Source organism: Mastigoproctus giganteus, chromosome 14, assembly GCF_048544385.1.
Source record: "Mastigoproctus giganteus isolate SK-2022 chromosome 14, ASM4854438v1, whole genome shotgun sequence".
Taxonomy (NCBI): domain Eukaryota; kingdom Metazoa; phylum Arthropoda; class Arachnida; order Uropygi; family Thelyphonidae; genus Mastigoproctus; species Mastigoproctus giganteus.
Genome location: NC_143588.1, coordinates 33,914,005 through 33,937,570, shown reverse-complemented (window position 1 = coordinate 33,937,570; position 23,566 = coordinate 33,914,005). Strand labels below are relative to the sequence as shown.

Genomic DNA, 23,566 nt, shown 5'->3' with positions numbered 1-23,566 from the left:
CTATAAATATATCGAAACTACTTATCCCTTTTGCAGCAGCCAAAAATCCACCCAGCTGTTCTCTTCCGCGACCAGAGTGCCCTCTAAAGTCGCACAATGAAAGCTTCTCTTAAGGCTTCATATTGGTTTCGTATATTTTAACTTAGTTCACTATATGCAGTTTTTAGCACTTTTATTCATACAATTTGCAGTCTTTAATTTTTTTTTTTTTTTTTATATGTATATGTAATTAAAATTCTTTATTTTTAAACAGTTTGCTGTTTGGTACAATATTTTTTCGTTATTACCATTCAGTTAAATTTAGACAAAGATAACCAATGTAACTTGCATTCAAATAATATAAAGCATACTCAATTTGGCTTGCCTCCAACAAATAAAATTAAAAATTTACAGGCAGAACAAAGCATCCAAACCTGATAGCTATGAGTAGCTATGTTCAGTAAAGTGGAAAATAATAAGGCTTTACACGAAAAGAATGCCTGTAATTGATAAAATATACGAGCACTGATATATTTATGGGTTAGAATTTTTAAAACTTTATTTTCCTGAAGTTGCAAATGTATTGTCACCTTCTGGGGGTATTATTATAGCTACAAAAATAATCTTAGATCAAACTAGGATAAGACAGGTTGGTTGGTTTGTTGGTTGCCTTGAGTTTTTTTTTTTTCATCATTGACCTGTACCAGACAGGGCATATCTGCAAGTATGGCCATGATTCACAACTGAACTTGGATTTCTTGGGAAAGGGGAACTAATTTTTTCCCCTTTATTTTTATTATTATTCTTTCTTCCCAACACTGATGTACAGAGGGGGCCCTCGACTTCTGATAACATTGATATCTCATATATCCTTAGGAACCAATTTATCTTCCAATCTTTTATTTTAATGACCAATGATATTTGCAGAAACCAATGGCTTTCTGATATAGCTGGAAAGCTGCATGGGTGGAAAGTTTCAGATACATGGTACAGAATATCTCTTGCATGATTGTTCTCAACCAAATGGCATCTTTGTTATTGTTCAACACAACATTCTTGCGTGTTACAGTACTTGGGAGAATTTCTTTATCATCTGTTTGATGCAGTTTATCAGTGTGCAAGCAGAGTGTATTTTTTTATTATATATAATTACAGTAATTTAACTGTAATGATTTTTGAATTTATTAATTAAATAAATTGAAATTAAATAACCATGGCTCCTAAAGCACAAGTTAAGAATAAAATTTCTATTAAAGTGAAGCAGGAGACAATAAAAGAAAATAGAGTAAAAATTAGTGCATTAGTATGTAAGTGTGGATTTCCTCAATCGACCGTTTCTACAATAGTTGAAAAAAAAAAAGGATATTCTGAAGAGTATTAAAGTTAGTGACGATTCCACATCAGTGTATAAGGGAAGAGACTTTATTGGGAAAATGAAAAGGCTTTTGATAATATGGATTAGGGTGACACAGTGCCTATGCAATTTATCTGTGAATGTGCTAAGCAGCAGATCGGTGATGATCTGAAACTTTAAGTTCCATAAGCCAGTGGCACTTTGCACTTTGAAGACTTTAAAGCCAACAGAGGCTGGTTCGAGTGCTTCAAAAAAAAGGGCGAATATCAAAAGTTTTGAAAAGGGTGGAGAGGCATCGCAACACTGAAAACACTCAACGCATGATATGCAAAATGGAAAACAGACATTTCTTACTTCAGGAAGCTACAAAAAAGTCATCAAAACAGTCCTCTTTGGGAAAGTTTTTTGCTAGTGGCAGCAAAAGACTGGGGGAAAAAAAACCCTGATCTAGTCCCACCACCACTGATTTCATCAGCCCTGCAATTCGAGTCTAAGGTAAATAATAATTTATTGGGTTTTTTTTTTTTTGTTTTATTATTTTTTTTATTTTAAGATGTTTTAGCTATTTATTAAATAATCTTTATAAAAACACTCATTTTTAATGTAAAAATCAAGTATAACACGTAAGAATTACCTATTTGATGTGTTGTTGGGGTCGGAAAGAGTTTAGAATGGATTATACAGGACATCAATGTATTATTGGTTTCAACTTATATATTTTCAATGAATTTTAATAAATTTCACGAAACACATAAAATGGGTTTTGTAGAACAAATTACCATCAGATTTTGGGATACCACTGTATATTTATAGGTTTGGCACTAAAAGTATGGTATAGAATTATTTTCTGCAGGAAACCCCGGGGGCTCACCAATCTACTTCTCTCTCTCTCTCTCTCTCTCTCTCTCTCTCTCTCTCTCTCTCTCTCTCTCTCTCTCTCTCTCTCAGGGTAACTCGGGGAATTTTTTTTTTTTTTTTGGCTGGTGCAGCATAAGCCTCAGGCTTCCTTGCACCATATAGCTAATAATAATAAGAAGAAGGTGAAATCTATTTTAAAGTCTTCATCTGCCAAAAAATTGTCAGTGAGCATGCTAAACTTACTCTGTTGATGAAAGTCAGTGCAAAAGAGTCACTGTTCTCCACTGAATGGCATCGAATTAGGATTTGTTGAACTGCAAAATTTCTAAATCTTCAGGGAAGATCTTTAGTTCTTAGTATGCAAATGGAAAGGTAACTATGACCAATTCTGAGTTAAAGTGCCACAAATTCTTCTTGCTTTTACAGACAAGACAGCCATTTTTTTTTTTTTTTTTTTTTAAATACCTGACAGATTTCATCACAGACTTTACTCATTTTTTACTGTGCCACAATGACTGCTATCATAGAAAGGCAAATTTCTCAAATTAAATTGCTACAAAAAAAAAAAAAAAAAAAACACACTCAATGCATCCTGCTACTTTTGAATTTACAACAGAGAATCCATCTTATTTACTCAATTTGATGATTCTCCATCTTGCTTTCATAATATAAGACTTTCACCATCTTTAAAAAAACTCAGTTTTTCTTCTTTCTTTCTTTCTCTTTCACAAAAAAAAATTAATAAATAAATAAAAATAAAAAATAAAAATAATAATAATAAACAAATAAAAATATATTACAACTGAAACCTTTTTTTAAATTGTGAATTTCTGCTTAATTCTTGTTTAAAAAAAAAAAAAAAGGTAATCACTGCACATCTGCCTGACAAGAAGTGTTATGATTGATGCCGTGATAGGTCTACATTATGGCTCACAATACCGGTCAAAATCTTAATACCGGTACAATCAATAGTGTTATCGTTTAAACTGGATCTAATTTTGGTACATTTTAATTAGTGGCAGAAAACATCCTTTTGGATTCTGTGCTGGTTGGTGCTATTGTACTGAGATAGTCATAGATGAGTTTAATTTTTAGAATAAATTTTTCTTGAATATTTGAAATAATTTTTTTTCATGTAATCTAATTTTTTTGTGTACTTTTCTAGAAAGTTTTTTTTTTTTTATGTAATATCACACCATTAACAAAAAAATTATTTGAACACACACTTGCATTGCAGAAAAATATACTCCAAGTTCGTTGTTGTTTAACTTTTGTTAGGCTAATATAGTCACAGGTGGCCCACTAAGTTTACCCCCTACCCCTCATTTCCTCATCTTTTAAAATCTCCTTTTTTGACTTTTCATGGCACAATATCCATATTAACAAAAGAAAGGGACTGACATTTAAGCTTGGTGAGGAAACCAAATCTAAGATGTCGGGGTTATTTATTTATATTTCTGTGTACCATGGTATTGTCGTCAGTGGCCATTGTTATGATTTTTGTACAGCAGCTCTCCTCACGCACTAAGGTCCACAAGCTTCCTGACTACATTAAAAAAAATCAGAATTTGCAGGAACTGAGGGATATTCCCATAATTTCTCATGAGCAATGACACAAATATTATAAGACAAAAGTCATTTGTCATACAAAACTACTTACAAGTATATATATAACTGATATTCATTTACATCTAATCTATTCATTTTTCTCTTTTAATCTGTTAATACATGCTATCATTTCCCCCAATTAACAATATCAACTAATTCAATCTTAATCAGCAATATCAATTCTCTTCACAACAGCAATCCATAATTTGCTAACTTGATACTGACAATTCCATGTAATCTCTCTTCATTTAGCAATATCAATTTTCTTTACAACTTCAACACTAAACATTTCCTTATTTCTCGTAATTTCTTCAACTTCAACCTTACTCTAAAATAATCTACCACTTTATCTAAGTACCATTTCCAATACAACACAGTTCAGAGGACTTATCTTCCTTCTCTTTCACGGTGGGATTCCTTTGTGCAGATTCCTTCCACGGAGTGTGATATCTCTCTCTCTCTCTCTCTCTCTCTTCTTAATTGAACTCTGCATCTCTGCTGTAAAGCTCTTCCAGTACTGTATTATTTCAGTATTTCGTGAACAGTTCTCTGTTAATACTGTAAGAAATTACCACAGCAGTAGTAGAAGCAAGGGCACTATCTGACTGGCTTTTTATTCCAATTCTGGATTAACTTCTAGCACATGAACATGCCTGGCGGAACCCTTCACTATATAGCTGGGCACTCCCAGAAATGGACCCGAACTAAACCTAGAACCACCATTGCAAGTCTGCAACCCCTCCGAACAACAACCACAAATCCCTCTTTTGGCGCAAGCACCTTATTTATTTCCTTCTCATTTATTTATTCAGTTGGCTGCAAGTTACAATCGTCCCTTGTACTATTTTTTTTATATGCAAGCTTACGTATCTCCCCCTATCAAATTTAAACTGACCCAATCATGGTGTTATTCTTTAAATTCACTCTTCTTCCTTTGGTGGGAAAATCATAATATTTTTCCCACAAAACAAAACACTTTCATCTTTTACCTCCAGATCACCTGTTCACAATACCTTTGAACTCTTCCATACTGACACCCTTTCCCAAAACGCACTGTGTCACATCCTCAGGTAGCGGTGTAATAGAGGGAATAAACTATTGTTCAGAAGTTTTTAATTTTAACCCTTCCGCACCTGCCATATCATTGTTCACCATATTCCTTAATTGCCCTACCAGGCCTACTCGCACTAATGGAAATATTTCCGTAATGATGTTTTCATTTTTCCTTAAGTGCTTTACTTCAAAACACACTATACTTACTAAGAGAAATATATTTGTAAGATTTTACGTCTTAGTTTCGTGACATTTTCAGGTTTCCGTTGCATTTGTATTGTGTATAACAATCCCTCACTTACAAATTCAGCGATATTAATGATTTGCCATTGTCGATTTTATAACCTTTATGTGAATAAATCATAAACAGTTATTTTTTTAAATTAATTCCGAAAAACCGGTATTTTTGTATGAATACCAGTATTTCAAATCCTGGGAAAAAAATGGCTGGGATCCCAGAATTGAAAGCCCTAGTCTACGTTGAAAAACAGAAACATAAAAGGATAATAGCATTGGTGTCGGTTATGTACAGTCATTTCATAGTACTTCCAAAGCAAATTAACAAATTTCATAAGATATAGATATACACCAGATTTTCAATGCAGATAGTTCCTGACTTTATGAGTTAATTCATTCCTAGCACGTGCTCATAAAGCGAAAACTCGTAAAGCAGGAATTTATTTCCCATAGACAATGTTAAAAATAGTGGTTACGTATCGCAACAATGAAATTAGTTATCTAATTAGTTTATGTTTAAACAATGATTGATTTATCCAAAGAAATGAAAACGTAGCCTGTAAAATCAAGCAAATTATAATAATAAAGAAATTATTTATGACTTACAAATGTTAAATAATGTTTATTTTTCATCATCATCATGGCTAAATGCTCACTCATTAATCACTCATTATTGGCTTGGACTCGATTTGTTGCACAAGCAGTCATCTTCTACAGAAATGTTTCAAGAGGCATGTGTTTCCAAGGTAATCTCTTTTCTTTATAAATTTCAATAGCATGCATAAGCATTTTTTAACGGAACGCAAAAATTGTAACTAACATGATTTGCGTGGAGTAACAAATTTACAAAGCTTAAAAAAAAAAAGAATGAAGAGAAGATTCTGAAAATTTATTTATGTTTTTTATACGATTGAAGATTTCAGTAAAGGGGAAACACATTTCACCATAATAACATAAAAAACCACACAATTCGGGCATCGGTATTTTTGCAAATGCAATAACATCGCATTTACAACGCATTTATAACTGATTGCACTAACAGAAAAGCCCAATAAACTGGAAAGTGCAAACTGTTTTTATTGTTTTATGGTCGTGACCTCCAGAAATGTGCTTTAGAAAAATATCAGAAAGCTGTTCATAATTGGTTCTTATAACAGAACATATGATAATGATGAAGGTGTAGTGCATTTTAATGATTCGAATTGGTAACTAATACAATTTGTATTATAAAAATGACCTTTTAGAGAATTATATAGCGAAATTTCAACTTCGAAAGTCATGGAATGAATTGCCAAAAAACAATGTGTTACTGGGTTCAAATTACGATATTTTCACGATATGATGGGGTCTCCAGGTATTGTATAGCTACGAGCGTGGTTTGAAATGCAATATTTATGAATGTTTAACATTCATTTTTTTGCAATTAATGTTCATTTTTTCAATTTTGGTTTACAAAAAAAAAACTTCGTAAACCCAGGAACTCGTAAAGCAGGAACTGCCTGTATACTACAAAATCTGGAAGAGGTAGCATGTTTGCCTCATAGTGTATGTAGATATGCCTTTTCAATTTAAAATGATATGAAACACAATTTAATCTGACTTTATCAAATAAACATAATGGACAGTCTGCAGTGCATAGCAAAAGTCGCAAAAACAGATGTTGCATTTCACATAATAGTCCCCTGAATTGTACCGAAGAAAGAAAGATTATAGAGCATCAAAAAAAAAAAGTTTGTTGCTACAATCAATCACCTGGTGACTAAAGGAAAATTTACACAAATTCAACCTGCTACCATCCTTCAGGTTGAAATATTCAAATTTCTTCAGACTACACACACCTACTTGTGTGTGTAGTCTGAAGAAAAGGAAAATGTAAGGCCTTGAACTTACTAAATACAGTCGAACTTCCCTATAACGAATTCGATAAATCTAGCGAAAAATTCATTATAGAGAAATTTCGTTATACAGAGAATATCTTTTTTATTAGAAATTGTTATTTAATTGGAAAATGAAAATGAATCTACATTTATTTTTAATTATTTCATTTCAAAAACACTTATTTAAATTACGTTTACACAATTTTCGCCGGTAAGTATCACAAATTAAAAAAGTCTGTAATTTTCGTTTGCACAGTACAATTAAAAAAAGTCTGATTCTTAAAGAAAACCTCACAATTGTTCAGAGCATTAAAAACATTATCAGGAACATTTTCACAAAACTGTAGACCCATACGAACCATTTTAAAAGCGTTAATCATTTCTTCACGAGTTGGCTTTTCTACGGGTTGTTCCGATGTGTCTTCAGCGTCTAACACTGTTCAGCAGTATTTCAATCTTCATTTGGATGTTCAGTTGTAGTCAGATCTTGATCTACATAAACATAAATAACAGTGTTATTTCATTTTCGATGTTTCCGGACGATCCTAATAATGTCCAAAAGTTTTTCAGTTGTGAAAGGGACAGTTCATCTTGTTCATTCAGTTGATGTTCGACTTCTGTATTCAATGCAAATCCCGCTTTCGAAAAACAATTTTGAATAGTGTATTCAGTGATATCATTTGTCCAAACTTTTGCCAGTTCAGAGATGCAATCTCTAAGGTTAATTGTAACCTCCAAGTTTCTATTTTCTGATAATGCATTGACAATCTTCATTATTATTCTCTTTCGATAATGAAATTTAAAATTTTTAATAATGCCTTGGTCCATTGGCTGGAGTTTTGACATCATGTTTGGTGGTAAAAACAATAACTTCACACTTTTAAGTTTGGCAGAAATATTGGCAGGATGCGCTGGACAGTTGTCAGTTACCAACACGATTTTCCTTTTGTTATACGCTTGTCTAGTTTTAATATCCAGTCTTCAAAGATATCACTGGTCATTCATGCTTTTCTATTAAAGGTGTAGTCAACTTCCAAAGATTTTGTGCCTCTAAAACATCTTGGGTTCTTTGATTTTCCAATGACTAAAAGTCTTAATTTTTCACTTCCTGTCATATTTGCTCCAACTAGCAGACTGATTCTTTCTTTGCTTTGTTTTCCGCCAAAACATTTATCATCCTTAAAAGCAAGTGTTCTATTTGGTTAACATTTAAAGAATAAACCCATTTCGTCAGCATTAAAAATATCCTTAGGTTCATATTGTTCCAAAATTTTTTTTAACATATTGTTCCTCCAACTGTTGCAATCTTCTTCGCTTACATTAACACTTTCTCCACAAATAACCTTTTCCACAATTCCGTGGCGCTTCTTAAATTTATCTAGCCACCCAGTGCTCGTATTAAATTCTGTATGTCCCAGGAACTGTGCAAATTTCAGAGTTTGTTGCTTAATTATTGGACCCGATATTGGTATATTCTTTTCACGTATCATTTGCACCCATTTTTGAAGATGTTGATAGAACAGCTTTATCAACATCTTCGTATATACACAACTTAATTCGCTTCTTGTCTGCTCCTCCTTCAATTGCATTTAAAATTGATTCTCTATTTTTTAAAATCGTAGATAAGCTGCTTGCAGGTATGCCATATTTCTCCACAATATCTTTTTTCTTAAAACCCTGGTCAATACCATGAAGAACCTTTACTTTATCATTAATACTTAAACACTTTCTCTTCAACATTGTTTCTGCAAATGTAAAAATTACTGGACTGCAGCTCTTGCTCATACATACACTGCAAACTTCACTGCACTGCCATATAGTGAATTGTTAGTACCGCCTTCTCAATGACGTTCACTTGCCAATTCAACAGTATCACGTGACTTTTCCTATCAATCACTTTAAAGAAATATACGACTTTCTTTCCTATATACATGAAAGAAAATTTACGGTTAATGTATGCTGTATGTTAATTTTCAGAAAAAAATAAATAAATAAAAAATACAAGAGCATATAGCTTATGTCAGGGGTGGGCACGCATGAGGTCAATGAGAGCCGCATTCCGGTTTTTCATATATTATAAAGAGCCACACCATAGTTACATAGTATTAAACACACAAATTCAAATTTAATTAAATTTAATTAATATGATTACATATTATACACGTCTTAAGTGTATACATATATAAGAAAATATAATTAAGAGAAAGAAAATACAAAATAATTATTTCAAAATTTTAATAATAAAAATGCATTAATTAAAAGTATAACATTTAACGAAGACCTTTGGTCAAATTTTTGAAATTTGGCGTTGTTGTTGTTGTTATTATTTAGGAGCATTAGCAACTAAGGCCATATTGCTCCGGAGATTTGCGGTGGTTATTCCCTGACCTTTCCGCATCCTCAGTATTTGGTGGTGACGGGTTCGAACCCCGGTCTAATCAAGAAGCGTGTACTACGCACTGCTGCTCCTGCCCACCTGGCTACGGAGGCGCCGACATTTGGCGTAAAATTTGTTAAAGCTGTTCGCAACAATTCAGTGAGATGATGATTGGTCAACTGTGAAAGATATTTCGACTTCACGAACTTCATTGTGGAATACAAAGATTCACAGCAATATGTTGTACCAAAAAAAAATTTTGAAATTAGACTGCTGCAGTTTTCTTTAAATGTGGATATTTTGATTCTGGCAAGAGTTTCCAAAATTCAATTACAGAAGTAGATTTGTGCTGCATTTGCAATGCCTGATCCTATTTCATCTCTAATAACTCCAATTCCCCAGCCACTTTTTCAACAAGTATTATTTTAGAAATTGGAAATCCATCTTCAATAATATCACAAATAAATGGGTTCACAAAATATGCAAATGTGATTTCAAATCTTCAAACCTATGTTTGAAATCTGCTTGCAATTCTTCCAATTTTTCTTTGTATTCGTCTAACTTTTCTTCTTTGATATTAATTATATTTGCTTTTACTTGTGGAAAATGATTAAATATTTTGTTCTTAAAATCGTACACAAAAAGCCGAAGTTTAGCTTCAAAACTAAATACAGTTTGTGACAAATCAATAATAATTTTTTCCTTTCCTTGTAAAGCCAAATTAAGTGTTTGCAAATATTCTATAATGTCAGTAAGGAACATTAAGTCAGAAAGCCAAGTTTCATTTTCTAATTCTGGGTATTTTTTTTTTTTTTTTGTAAATGTTATGATGGGATTTAGGAGTTCCACAAAACAGCCCAAAACATTGTAAGTTGACAGCCATCTTACAACACACCATAGGGATAAATCATTGGGCAATTCATCTTTTTCGTCATTCACTCGCAACTCTTCTAAAAAGTTCTTAAATTGACAATGTGTTTTGGCATTTTTTCTAACTAAATTCACAATTTGCAAAACAATGTTCCACACAATTCCGTATTTGAAGTACTTCGCTATGAGATGCTCGCGGTGAATTATGCAGTGAAGAGGTAAGAAACGTGGAATTTTAGGATCGTTGTTTAAAAGACCAATGAGACCTTGGTTTTAACCTATCATTGCAGGCGCTCCGTCAGTCGCAACACTTACAAGTTTATCACGAGGCAATTCAAACCTGTTCATCACTTCATCAAGCGCATTTCTAACATCTATACCACGAGTTGTTTCGATAAGAGCTACTAGGTCTAACATTTACGTCTGCAGATACATAGCGGACAAAAACGGCCAATTGTGGAACGTCCTGAATGTCTGTAGACTCGTCGAGAGCTAAACTAAATGCTGTACAATTTTTCAAATCACACATCAAACTATTTTCAACATTTTTATTAATTGCACCAATACAACGCTCAGTTGTACGGCGTGACATAGGAACCTGTGCGATCAATTTATGCAGTTTTGTATTATCTGGATCCAAAACTTTAACCACTTCTTCCAAGTTTCTTTCAATAAATTCTCCTTCTCCATATGGACGTTTGGCACGAGCAATATTCCAAGCTATCAAAAAACTAGCTTTGTTTGCTCTGTCATCTTCGCGACTAAAAGAAGACAAGAGTCCTTGTTGCTTATGAAGACCAGATTGCAAGGACTTAAGTTTTCTCTGTTCGCAATTTTGAATTGAGTGGATATTGAGTTGAAAAGTGGGGATGACTTCCTTCGTAATGTCGACGTAAATTACTTACTTTGTAGTTTGCAATTGTAACTTTACAAATAAGACACAATGACTTTCCATTATTGTCAATAAAAGCAAAATTTTCTACCCATTCTTCTTGAAAGTTTCTATTTTCTTGTTCGTATTTTCGTTTTTTGATATTTTCTGAGGTCATGTTATCAAAAAATTTAAATAAATTTAATTCCAAAGTTTGAAATTGAAACTCTTATGGGAGGTTTGGTCACATTTTCTACCCACTCCCGGTGTAGTGTTGCACAAGTCCGCTGATGGTGCCAGCAGTGTAAATGAGCGCAGATTTATTTATAATCAAAATAAAAATAGTAAAATATCTAGACATAAAAAAAAAATAAACATAACATAAAATCCGTATAACAAAATATTAGTTACTTAGTTAATTTAACAAGATTCATTGAAAAAAGTTCTGAAATAATAATAATAAAAAAAACGGATTTAAATTTTCAATGGGAGCCGCACTTAACTCAACGAAGAGCCGCATGCGGCTCTGAGAGCCGCATTTGCCCACCGTTGGCCTATGTGATTGATGACAAATTGTTCTAAAAGAATGAAATTAAAAAAAAATTCATGAAAACCATCTACTGGGAGTCCGGTTAGATGAGAACTGGACATATCATATAATGATTGACAGGAAGGTCACATGGTACGGTTGAGGTGAGAAGTGAATGTCACTCAGTAGGCGTTATTAAAAACCGACTATGGTAGCATTCTATGTATTGTCGCCGCAGCACGCTAAAAGTTTACCGCAGCAAATTTCATTTTCCCCTGAGCCAACATCAATTTACAAATCTATTCTATTTATTGTAAAGTTTATGACCACTTTTAAGAAAACCCATTTGGTTTTATAACTGTAACAAAAATGAAACAAAGACCCTCCTACGGGTGTCAACGGCCACAAGTATTCACTAAAAGGATGATTAATCCCAGATGCTAATGCGTAATTTCGGAGGGAAGGAGGTCGTATATTTGAGTGGCTGTTTAGCAGTAAATGCTTGAAAATCTTAAAATGCTTTTACTAATTTTTTTAAAAATTTGTTATAGAGAGACAAACACTTTGCTATAATGGGGTTAATTTTACATGTAATTTCGTTTCAAGGTGCAATGTTTTGCAAAAAAAATCGTAATATAGAGAAATTCGTTAAATAGAAGTACATTCAAGGCCTTATACACCTCAATCAGATCACCTTACCTAATGTCCATATGCTACAATTTGCAATACTGAAGCCTTTTTGATAAGAGCACCCTTTTGCTTCACTCTTCTTGTTGCTCTTCTCTACACATGTTCCAACAGATACAGGACCTTCCTAAAATGAGGCTTTCATATACAGAAATGTTGCTGTCAGGGATAATCCTGACAGCAACATTTCTGTATATGATTGAGAAAACCCCATGATCTGTCTTGGCAGCTTGTCTACACTAATTGGAGGACTTCATTACACTGCCTTGAATGTAGTAGATTACAAGTGGTATATAAATATGAGGCTACTGCTCCCCAAATGAAGTACTTTGCAATTCTCAATATTCAACTTATGCCACTTCTCAACCAATTACCTAATTAGATAGGGTGAGATGAAGTATTTGAAGTAGCTGTTACAGTAGTACCCTAATTGATAATCTGGAACAGGTAGCATGTTTGCCTCGTATTGTACATAGATATGCCTTTTCAATTTAAAATCACATGAAACACAATTTAAATGAATCCTGGGGAATCCACTTACAACATTAGTCCAAGAAGAGCAGTGCCCATTGATAACCACTCTGTCTTCTCCCATTCATTCATCCCTTTATCCGGGGTTCAAGCCCCTTACTGCTGAATACGGTCGATCTGCCAACCCGCAATGGACCAGCGTGGCAGATTATGGTCCATTCCCCTAAGCATGAATTGTTGAGGAGGCTTCCATCCTGCAGTGGGTTGACAATGGCTGCACTTTACCTTTTTACCATCTTGCCCTTAATGCCACACTGCTCCAATTTGTATAGCAGTCTGTTTTGAGGAACATTATCAAAAGCTTTTCTGAAATCTAGGTATATGACGTCAAAAATATTTTTTTTGCAGCCAGCTTCTTACTGTGTCATACTACGTGATTAGACTGGTCAGACAAGATTGCCTCTTAACAAATCCATGCTGCTGTGATTGCAGTATAATTGGATTCAAGTCCATATGATCCTATATTACTTCTTTCATCAGTGACTTCATTTTTTTTCCCCTGGAAGAGAAGTTAAAAGGTCTGTAATTATTGTTGCCCTTTGATTCAGGGGCAGTCTATAGGTACCACACCTGTATCAAGGGGATGCTCTTATAATCATGGCTAGAGGTCTGCATATCTCTTTTGCTGCATTTTTTATTTTAACTTGATAGATCCCATCTGCCTCAGGTTCCATTTTTAGTTTAGCTTCAACAATTTCTCCCCCTGAGTTACCAAAAAATCATTCAGCTCCCACCAGATTTTGACTCACTTCTAGCATCCAAACCCTTAAATTTTTTCATGCATGATTGTAGATGCAAAACACCCATTCAGAATGTCCACAACCTGAACAGGATCTTCAATGGTTAATACATTCATGTCTAGTGGACCAATGTGATACTACCCCTACTAACATAACATGTTATATAACTAAAGTATTTGCTGCTTATGTTTCATTCTTTGCCAGAGACATCTAGTAATCTGCCTTAGTTGGCCTCACCTCCTTTGTCAGACTAGTTTTATCTACTGTAGACATCTGTATCAGCTAATAATTTATATTCATCCCATGCATTTTCTTAACTGCTACAAGTCTCATGAGTTCATCTGACATTCATTTAGGTCTAATTCTTGAAAATTATCTCTTACTTTGTAGAGAAAACCTAGTAGTTCCTATGATTACTTCCCTGAAAACTTTCATTTTCGAATTTGCTGATGGTAACATCATCAGGTGATCCCACTGTGCAGAATTTAAAAACAGTCTGAGACTGCTATAGTAGTTATGTCTTTAAGTAAATTGCACATCAATACAGAGTGATCACTGCCACATGGTTGGTCTTTTTTCTCCAGATCATAACTGCATAAAGGGTCACTGCTGATAATCAGATCATGAGCATTCCATTCTCTTGTTGCCTCTCTAAAATGCTGATGGTGGAAACATCATGCAATAATTCCCAAAAGTTTTTCTACTGTGTGAGTGACTAAACCACAGTGTCAACTCAACAGTTGGAAAGTTGGTTTCCCATTATAAGACATTCTCATTTATTGGTCAACTCAATATACATGTAGAGTTTTTCATTATATTCATCACTGTCGTTATGTCTATAACAAACTCCTATCCTCAATTTTGTTTTCTCACACCAAATTGACTCAACTTTGCACTGGCCACCCATGTCAAATGAATGCACTACCTTAGATTTTATATGCTTCTTAACTAAGAGTATAATGTCTTCTCCTCTCTCTCCCATCCTGTCCATTGTGCTCCTTTTGTTCAGTTCTTGGGTTTGGGTGGCCCAAGTCCCTCCTATTCCTCTTCAAAATTGTGCTTTTGTCTTCTAATTTCTTAGCTATCTTTTTATTTATCAGGTCCACTTTACAGATTGTCTGTTTAAAATGATTTAGGTGAAGATGGCTTTTGCCTGGGAACCACCCTGACACACACACACACACACACACACACACACACACACACACACACACACACACACACACACACACACACACACACACACACACACATTGTGCTCCCCAAATCCAAATTCTGAATCCATTAAATCTGTGTGATATCATATCTCTACAACATCTTCATTTCATGATTCGATCAGTACTTCAAATTTGTTAAATTTATTTACTATGCTCTTAGCATTAGTGTGCATACAATTATACCTGAAACAAGGTCTTATTTTAGTAACCCTAAGACAGCTGTATTTGCTTATTGTACTGGAACCCCATCAAATCTTGAAATCTATAATATAATCTTGCTTCCCACGCTGCTGCATGTTCTAATAGAAGCAGGGCAAGAATCACTTTCAGCTCAAACTGTGGCTACTGTTAATCTATTATTTTGTGTCTCCTCGCAGGCTAGCAGATTTCTTACCCACCTAACTCTGCCTTAAGAGCATCAACAAATATTCTTGCACCCTTTCTATTTAATTTTATCCCGACCCTGTAAAAACAATCTCTCCTGCTGATGAACACAGGCAACAGTAAGAAAAATTCTACTCCACAAGCCTTCTATAGTCTTTCTACTGCTGAATTGATTTATAAGGCCTTATAATTATAATAGGAGGGATTATAATTATAAAATCCCTCCTATTTTGTCTGGGCAGAACTGCACTCACTTTAATCTCAATTCTAGCTTTTTCTCAACATTGTTTTGTACTTGTTAATTAAATCCTCAGACTTCTCTACTCTTTATTATTATTGCCAATGTATACAAACATATCACCTTTTGTGCCCTTAAAAAATGATAACTGCTCTACAGCATCTACTCACCTCACATCCTACTAGCCCAGTCATTCCCCCCCCCACAATATATTTCCCATTTCATTGACAACCTACAATGTCTACTGCAGAGGATCTCCTGTGTTGTCTGATGATAGAACATGGGCTCAAGCATTAAGCTGGACAGCTGTGCACTTTACAGTGCACTGTTTTAATCCTTCAAGGGCAACAATCCTATTCTTCAAGTCATCATGTAATTCCATCAGTACACCAAGTTTCTGCTTAATTTCATGTTCTTAGCTCTCCATGCTCCTTGCAATGAACGCACACAACATAATCTCATAGCCAGGTGGGAAGGAGTAGCAGTGCGTAGCACACGCTTCTTGATTAGACCGGGGTTCGAGCCCATCACCACCAAATACGGAGGATGCGGAAAGGTCAGGGAATGACCACCGCATATTCTGGAGCGATATGGCCTTAGTTGCTAATGCTCCTTAAAAAAAAAAAAAAAAAAAAAAAAAAAAAAAGAAATCCGGATTCATAAGAGAACTACCTTCAGAAATTCTCCCCCATACCAAAACATCTCGCCACTTTGATCCCTTTGCTTTGTTAATCTAGTCTGAGGCATGATGTTAGTTTAAATTCAGTTTAAAAACAAAACATGAAACTAAGAGATCAAAAACAATAACAATATTGTTTCCTACTTATGTAATGGCAGTACAGCTATGCTTGCTTAGATTATGTTACATACATGATACTATGAGGCCTGAATTATCCTCTTTGCTCACTGACCATGTTCTGAATTTGAGTACCTTTTCTCATAGACGTATCACCTACCTCTCTTTGAATAACATTTAGCACAGTCAACTTTTAGAAATTCAAACAAATCATAGTTGTGCATGCACAAAAAATTACTAATGCGGCATCAAACCCTTAGCCCAAGTGTTCTGATCCACACCTCTTACCTCTAACGTGTTGCTATGGCAGCATATTAGATTTATAGTGGTATGTCTGACCAAATACACATGAATGGGTACTTCTGGTATTATTATTGTACTATGAGTGCTTCATTATAATTAGTGGAAAAAATTAGTGAGTGTAAATCTTAATTCAGGAACAAACATCTAAATTATATATCTCTGAATAAATTTCTAATTTGTTGAAAGTTTTGGAGAATTACCTTCCAAATAATAATGTTGGAATCTGAACCACCTGTAATCAATGTCTCTTCATTCTTTTTAGCTGCAATTGCCCAGAGTTTACCTGCATGTGCAGAATATGATCTCTCACATGTATTTGTCTTTATGTTCCACAGCTTCATTATACCTTTTGAAGAACTGAAAGAAAAATTACATAATTAAATAAAATGAACTAATGGAAATAATTTTGAAATAAAGCATGAATAACGTTCACAATAGTATGAGGTGTGGAGTATCCTTTATTTTAGTGCAAAAATTAATTTTAATTTAATTAAATTGAATGTTACTCAATATAAAAATGGATTAACAAGATAAGAATAATACTGAAGTCTAAGTCCAAATGAAAATCCAAATTACTTTTCAATTGGAGTTCTGCTTAATTCTAGATCATCCCTGGGAGGGGGATAAAATCTAATACCCGTGTATTAATTTCATATTCACATAAGTATAACAATAAATAAGTAAATTAGTTGTCTCCCCCCCGACACTGTTGAGCATGGAAGACTACTGTACAAATTAGAGCAGTAGTTTGTACAGTAGTATTAAGGGTAAGTTGCTACAAAGGATAAAAGGGTGGTTGAGTGGGAGAAAACAGAGAGTGGTAATAAGTGGATGCTGCTGCTCTTCGTGGACTAATGTTATTAGTGGAATCCACCAGGGTTCGGTTGTGGGCCCACTGCTGTTTTGTATATTTATCAATGATATTAATGAAAGTATATCCTTAGTTTCGAAGTTTGCAGATGATACAAAGGTTGGCAGGGTTGTTAATGAGAGTAGTGGCATGGTGCTATTGCAACAGGACCTAGAAAATTTGGGCAGGTGGGCTAAGAAGTGGTAACTGAAGATACCACTTCTTAGCATTGACAAATGCTAAGTACTGCATATGGGTAGAATTAACCATTTACACCACTAAATAGGGTGTCTTACACAAATTCACGATTTTGTACAACCAATGAGGTTGAATTATCGATATCGACAATGCCACATGCGACTGCAATGGCCAAATGGACTGGAAAAACTTTTAGAGGGCTCATGCGCTTGCTTTTTTGCATCACATGCCTCCATTACTACTACTACTACTTTACTGCAGCTCTCTGTTAATCTCATCTATACCAGCATATTTACCTGTCCACATATTTCCATGCCTGCACTATATCATTCCACATCACGTTTTTCTGTGTTCTCTCTCTCTCTCTCTCTCTCTCTCTCTCTCTCTCTCTCTCTCTCTCTCTCTCTCTCTCTCTGTATCTTCTCTTCCATCCCCTCTTTTATGATCACCCTACCTTTGCCCCTTTTTTCTGGCTGTCCTGGACTTTCAACAGATTTTCAAAATACTTCTTCCATGTTTCTCTTATCTCTTCATCCTTGGTTATCAGGTTCTCATTCTCAACCATCAAGTATTTGCTCTGCTCACCATCTCTTCTCCTACTCCTCACCATACCATACAGCATGTTTTTATTACCGTCAATATCTTGTCATACAGTTTCACTCCATTCTTCCAACCACGGTCTTCTCTCCTCATTAACTATCATCTTGGCCTCTCTCTCTCTCTCTCTTCACGGTTTCATATCTCTCTTTATTCTCATCATTTCTGTTCTGGAAGTGAGTCCTGAATGTATTATTCTTGTTTTTCACAGCCTCTCTTGCCTCGCATTCCACCATGGGGTTTCTTTCAATCTCCTTCTATTACTTTTCCCATGCTGTTCTCCACCATCTTAGATACAACCTTCCTGAACCCTTCTCTGAACATCGCCCCTTTTTACTCTTCTTTCAACTTCCACACCCATAATTTCCTATCTCTTGTTATTTTGATCCTCTTCAATTTTACGTAATCTTAAAACCCCAATAACTAGCCTGCGATTGCTACCCAGGGAGACACTCGGAATGACCTCGTCATCCACTAGTCTGTGTCACTCCTTATGTACAATTATATAGTCAAGGAGGGATTCCCATTGACTGTCCCAACCATATCTTATCACTGTGTGACTCTTTTTTTTCTTGAACCAGGTGTTTCCTATGGCCAGGCTGTTCCGTAAGCAGAAACCCAACAGACTGTCACCATCATCATTCCTAGGTCTACAACCATGCAGATCTATAACATATTCTAGTCCAGTGCTTCTCAAAGTGGGCGATAATTCTAATGCCCCCATGGGTAATTCAAATCCCCCCAGGGGGGGGATTTGAATTACCCATGGGGCATTAGGCATGAAAGGGGGCGACAGGGAGGAAATAGGTATGATTGTATGTAACAGGTGGCTTGCAATAATTTGCGCCTTTAATCGCTTTGACCAAATCACCGCGCAGTACAATTGTTGTTATTGTTATTGTTATTTTGGTTTTTAGGAGCATTAGCAACTAAGGCCATATTGCTCCGGGATATGCGGTAGTCATTCCCTGACCTTTCCGCATCCTCCGTATTTGGTGGTGACTGGCTCGAACCCCGGTCTAATCAAGAAGCGTGTGCTTCGCACTGCTGCTCCTTCCCACCTGGCTACGGAGGCGCCTCGCAGTACAATAAAATCTATTCCACTTAGCAATGATATAGTTCAGAGACGGATAGACGAAATGGCCAAAGACACAGAAAATACCCTCTACAACATTTTACGAACAACACAATTTGCCTTACAAATAGATGAATCAACTCTGCCAGGTAATGAATCTTTACTACTAGCATGCATACTTTTTATAAAAGATAAAAAGTTGAACGAAGAATTATTATTTGCATGATATCTAGAAACGTATACCAAAGGTGAGTCTATATTTCAGGTTACTGAACAGTTTTTTAAAGACAGGGAATTTCCACTTACAAATGTACTTGCTTGTGCAACGGATGGAGCACCATCAATGATTGGCCGTTACAAGGGTTTTATGGCTTATTTAAAAAATGCTGCGCCAAATATTATTACTGTTCACTGTGTCATTCACCGTCAGCATTTAGTTGCGAAAAAACTTGGTGATCAACTGCACAATTCTCTACAAACTGTTATTACTGCTATAAACAAAATTAAAACACATTCTTTGAATGATCGTATATTTTGAAAGCTTTGTGATCAAAACAGTGAAGATTTTGAACGATTGCTACTTCACTCCGAGGTTTGGTGGCTGTCAAAAGGCAACTGTCTCAACAGATTTTATGAACTCTTTGATACTGTTGTCGAGTTTTTTGAAGATAGGAACACTGACCTTAGTAATGACCTCAAGAAAACAAAAACTGATATTGCTTATCTTGCAGATTTATTTACTAGATTCAACCCAATGAACTTACATTTACAACGACAAGATGTAACTCTTATTAAGATGAAAACTCAAATTTCAGCATTTATTTCAAAATTAAAGCTGTATCAATTTCCAAATCTGTTGGAAATAGAGAAAAAATAGCTAATGAAACTCTATTAACTTTTTGTAATCATCTAGAAATGTTGCGCAGAGAAATGCAGGGAAAGGTTTGAAGATCTCCTTAATTTGAAAATTCCAGATTGGGTTATAAATCCTTTTTTAAATAATGACGATGGTGAACATTTTGTAGAAGAAGAATTGATTGAGTTACAAAATGAAGTTGAACTGAATACAAATTTTCAAAATTCATATCAGGAATTTTGGTTACAAAAGAAAATCCCTGACCATTATCTTTCATCGTGGGGAATTGTAAAAAGATTATTTATTTCTTTTCCAACATCATATCTAGTCGAAACCAGTTTCAGTGCTGTATCTCAATTGCTGACAAAACAAAGAAATTGTCTGGATGTTGTTAAACGTGGTGATTTACGACTTCTACTTACAGATATTAAACCTAATATTGATAAGCTAATAAATCTCCACCAAGCTCATCCATCGCATTAAATATTAAAATATAATTAACTATTTCCATTAATATCGTGACTTCTTTATGTAATTAACTTTAATTTTTATGACTTAATTTAAGTGACTATAACTGACTTAGTAGACTAGATGTAGTTGTAATTTTTTATGAAGAAGGAATAAAGTGCAATAAATAGTTTTCTTTATAATTCACACACATACATGCAGGGCTGCATTTACGTTTTTGGAGGCAAACAAACAAATATTCATTTCAGTTATTTAGCTTCACTTTATATCGGGTGGCTAAAAAAAAGCCCTGGCGAGGGCTTTTTTTTTACAGGGCGGTGATCCAAAAAAGTTTGAGAAGCACTCCCTCTACTCCAACTACTGCATTCAGGTTACCCATGATGATTATATCTCCACCTGTGATGTTCTCTTCGAGCCTGTCCTCATATTCCAGCTTTTCCATTTATTCGCAACCGGTTTCTGCTGCATAACAGTGTAGTCAGTCCTCGTATAACACGTGTTTACACTACACGAATTCAAACATACACGATTTATAAATAGGGGAACGATATCTTATATAACTCGAACTGAATTCGCTTATGCACGATTCACCTTTGTGTTTACAAGAAATGGCAGTAGAACGCAGAATCACCCCAACCGAACGCAACACAATAGGAATGAAGAGAAGATTCTGAAAATGTATTTATGTTTTTTATATCAGTGAAGGGGAAACACATTTCACCATAATAACGTAAAACCCAACACAATTCCAGCTATCGGTATAATCTCATTTTTAGATCGAGTTTATTACCAGTTTATAACAGATTCCACTAGCAAAAATGCAACTGGAAATTGTTTTTATTGTTTTATGGTAGTAATCCCTAGAAATGTGCTTTGTTTCTATGTCTTTGTTCCTCACATTTTACTAAAGCACAATGCTGCCTTTACGGTGTTGTTTCAGTTGCTACATGCACGCAGCTTTGTTTATGTGTATCAAGCGTGTCTCCTCGTTTTGTAATTGTGCTTTATTCCCTAAAAATGAGTAAAATACTTAAAAGGTGTGAAAAGGAAGCGTCCTGGTGAACAGATTCAGAGAGAAAAAAAAAAAAAAAAAAGCAATATCAATAAACAGAGGCAGACTGGTCAAAAATTCTTACCCGTGAAAATCTGTAGTGGACTCATACTAGCGTTTATGGCCAAAATAATACCGGCCTCTGGCCCACTGGGGTTTCCCCGGTAAGGCTTATGGCCAGTCCGTCTCTGTCGATAGAGAAAAAATATGAAATGTGAAACGTTTTGAGCAAAATGAAAGACCATGTGATATTGCATGTACTACAGACCTAAATGAGGCAATGTCGAGAATTGCAAAGAATGCAGGAAAATAAAAACAACTCAAAGTGTAATTAAAATCCATTAGATTAAGACACAAAGAATTGAAAGAGATGGAACGGCTGTCATCTGTTTGGATAGAAAATCAAACAAAAAACAAGTTTGCTTATGATAGAAGCAAAAGCATTAGCAATATTTTATTACGTAATAGTCGTAATAAAATACTTACGTAGTTTATTACGATTATTTATTGTGTTTGGTAATGTTTTGGTAACAAATGTGTGTTCAATCTTGGGTGGGGTCGGCACATAACCCTATTTTTCCCATAGGGCCTGTTGTTTATATTGCACAATTTTGCATTGCACGAGGGTTTCTAGGAACACAACTATCGTGCTATACGAGGACTGACTGTACTATCTTCAATGTTTTGCTGTCATTCATTTGCAGTTTGATTGACATGAGTCTGTTGCTGGTATTATTCACCTCCAGTAGCCTTTCCTTAATCCTGTGATCTATAATGATGGCTATATCCTTCATCACCCACAGATCACATAGGTAATAGCTTCCTCATAACTCTCTACACCTATTTCCTTTCCACTGTGATTCACTCAATCATAAGTATGTTTATTTTTCTCCCCTTTAAATGTCCACACACTCCTCAAGGTTTCCTGACAATGTCATAATATTGAGTGTGGCTAGTTTAATATATGTCGCCGTCACAGATACCACCATTAAGATCACGGCAGTCACAGATACCACCATTAAGATCACGTGTGCTACATCTGGACTTATTACTTTCAAGGCTTCTTTTTCTGTTAAAGGCAATAAATTTAAGCTGTAATCTACCAAACTTGTTACAGCCATATAGATGTGGCAGCTCTTATTCAATGGTGAAGTTTCCTTGTGATGTCACAGTTTTATCCATGTATGTACTAAATCAAGAACTTTAGCTCGTATGTTTTGATATTCCCTATCTCCTTCCTCCCAGATTAAAATAACCCTTCAACTGTTATGCATTGTAAAGATGGAAATTAATAAACAATTTTGCACAATTCATGCAGAATTGCTAGTCACCACTGAACAAACAGGTGACACTGCTGTCGTTCTTTTATCTCATAAAGGATAAATCCAAATGGCTGACTCAGTAGAATTGCCATGACCTTGAAATTGACATAAATTATTAGCTCAGCAACAAATTAATATTTTTAAATACAAATTGGTATACTGAAAACCTCAACAGCAAAGCTATCAAGTAGTACCACTTTTCTGTTAAAAAAAGTCCCAGTGACTGATCACAGTTCTTAAAAATTTAGCAACCTTGAAATTCCCTATGTTTTTCTAAATTCAATGATAGTAATAGTATATGGTGGTCATTTTGAAAAACATCCACAGTCGGAAAATGAAATCACCCTTAGTTCACAAATCTTAACCTATCAATCACCAACCAAATTTTGTGAAATAAGCAATAGAAAATATATTTTTACTTTTTTTTTTTTTTTTTTTTTTTGCATAAATAAGAATGCATATTTCATTTTTATTTTTCAGCACTGGAATTCAAGGAGAACCCTAAAGGAAAGCAAGTATGACCTTGATCCATACCACTAATCATCTCCACGTCTAGAGCTTCCCTTTCCCCATGCCATATGGCAGTTTCTCTGAATTACTGTAGGTGTAATGGTACACACTGCAGAAATTATGCCCACAA

At 34.9% G+C, this 23,566-nt stretch overlaps 1 protein-coding gene across 4 annotated transcripts in view; it reads right to left on the bottom strand.

Annotated features, from left to right (window-relative positions):
• The window catches only part of LOC150075057 (transducin beta-like protein 3), a 472,089-nt gene that overhangs the window by 146,583 nt on the left and 301,940 nt on the right, over positions 1 to 23,566 (bottom strand). For all 4 annotated transcript variants that reach the window (XM_090388931.1, XM_090388932.1, XM_090388933.1 and 1 more), the window contains exon 16: positions 16,710 to 16,866. In XM_090388931.1, the coding sequence (XP_090245057.1) occupies positions 16,710 to 16,866 (157 nt within the window). The remainder of the gene's footprint in view (positions 1 to 16,709; positions 16,867 to 23,566) is intronic.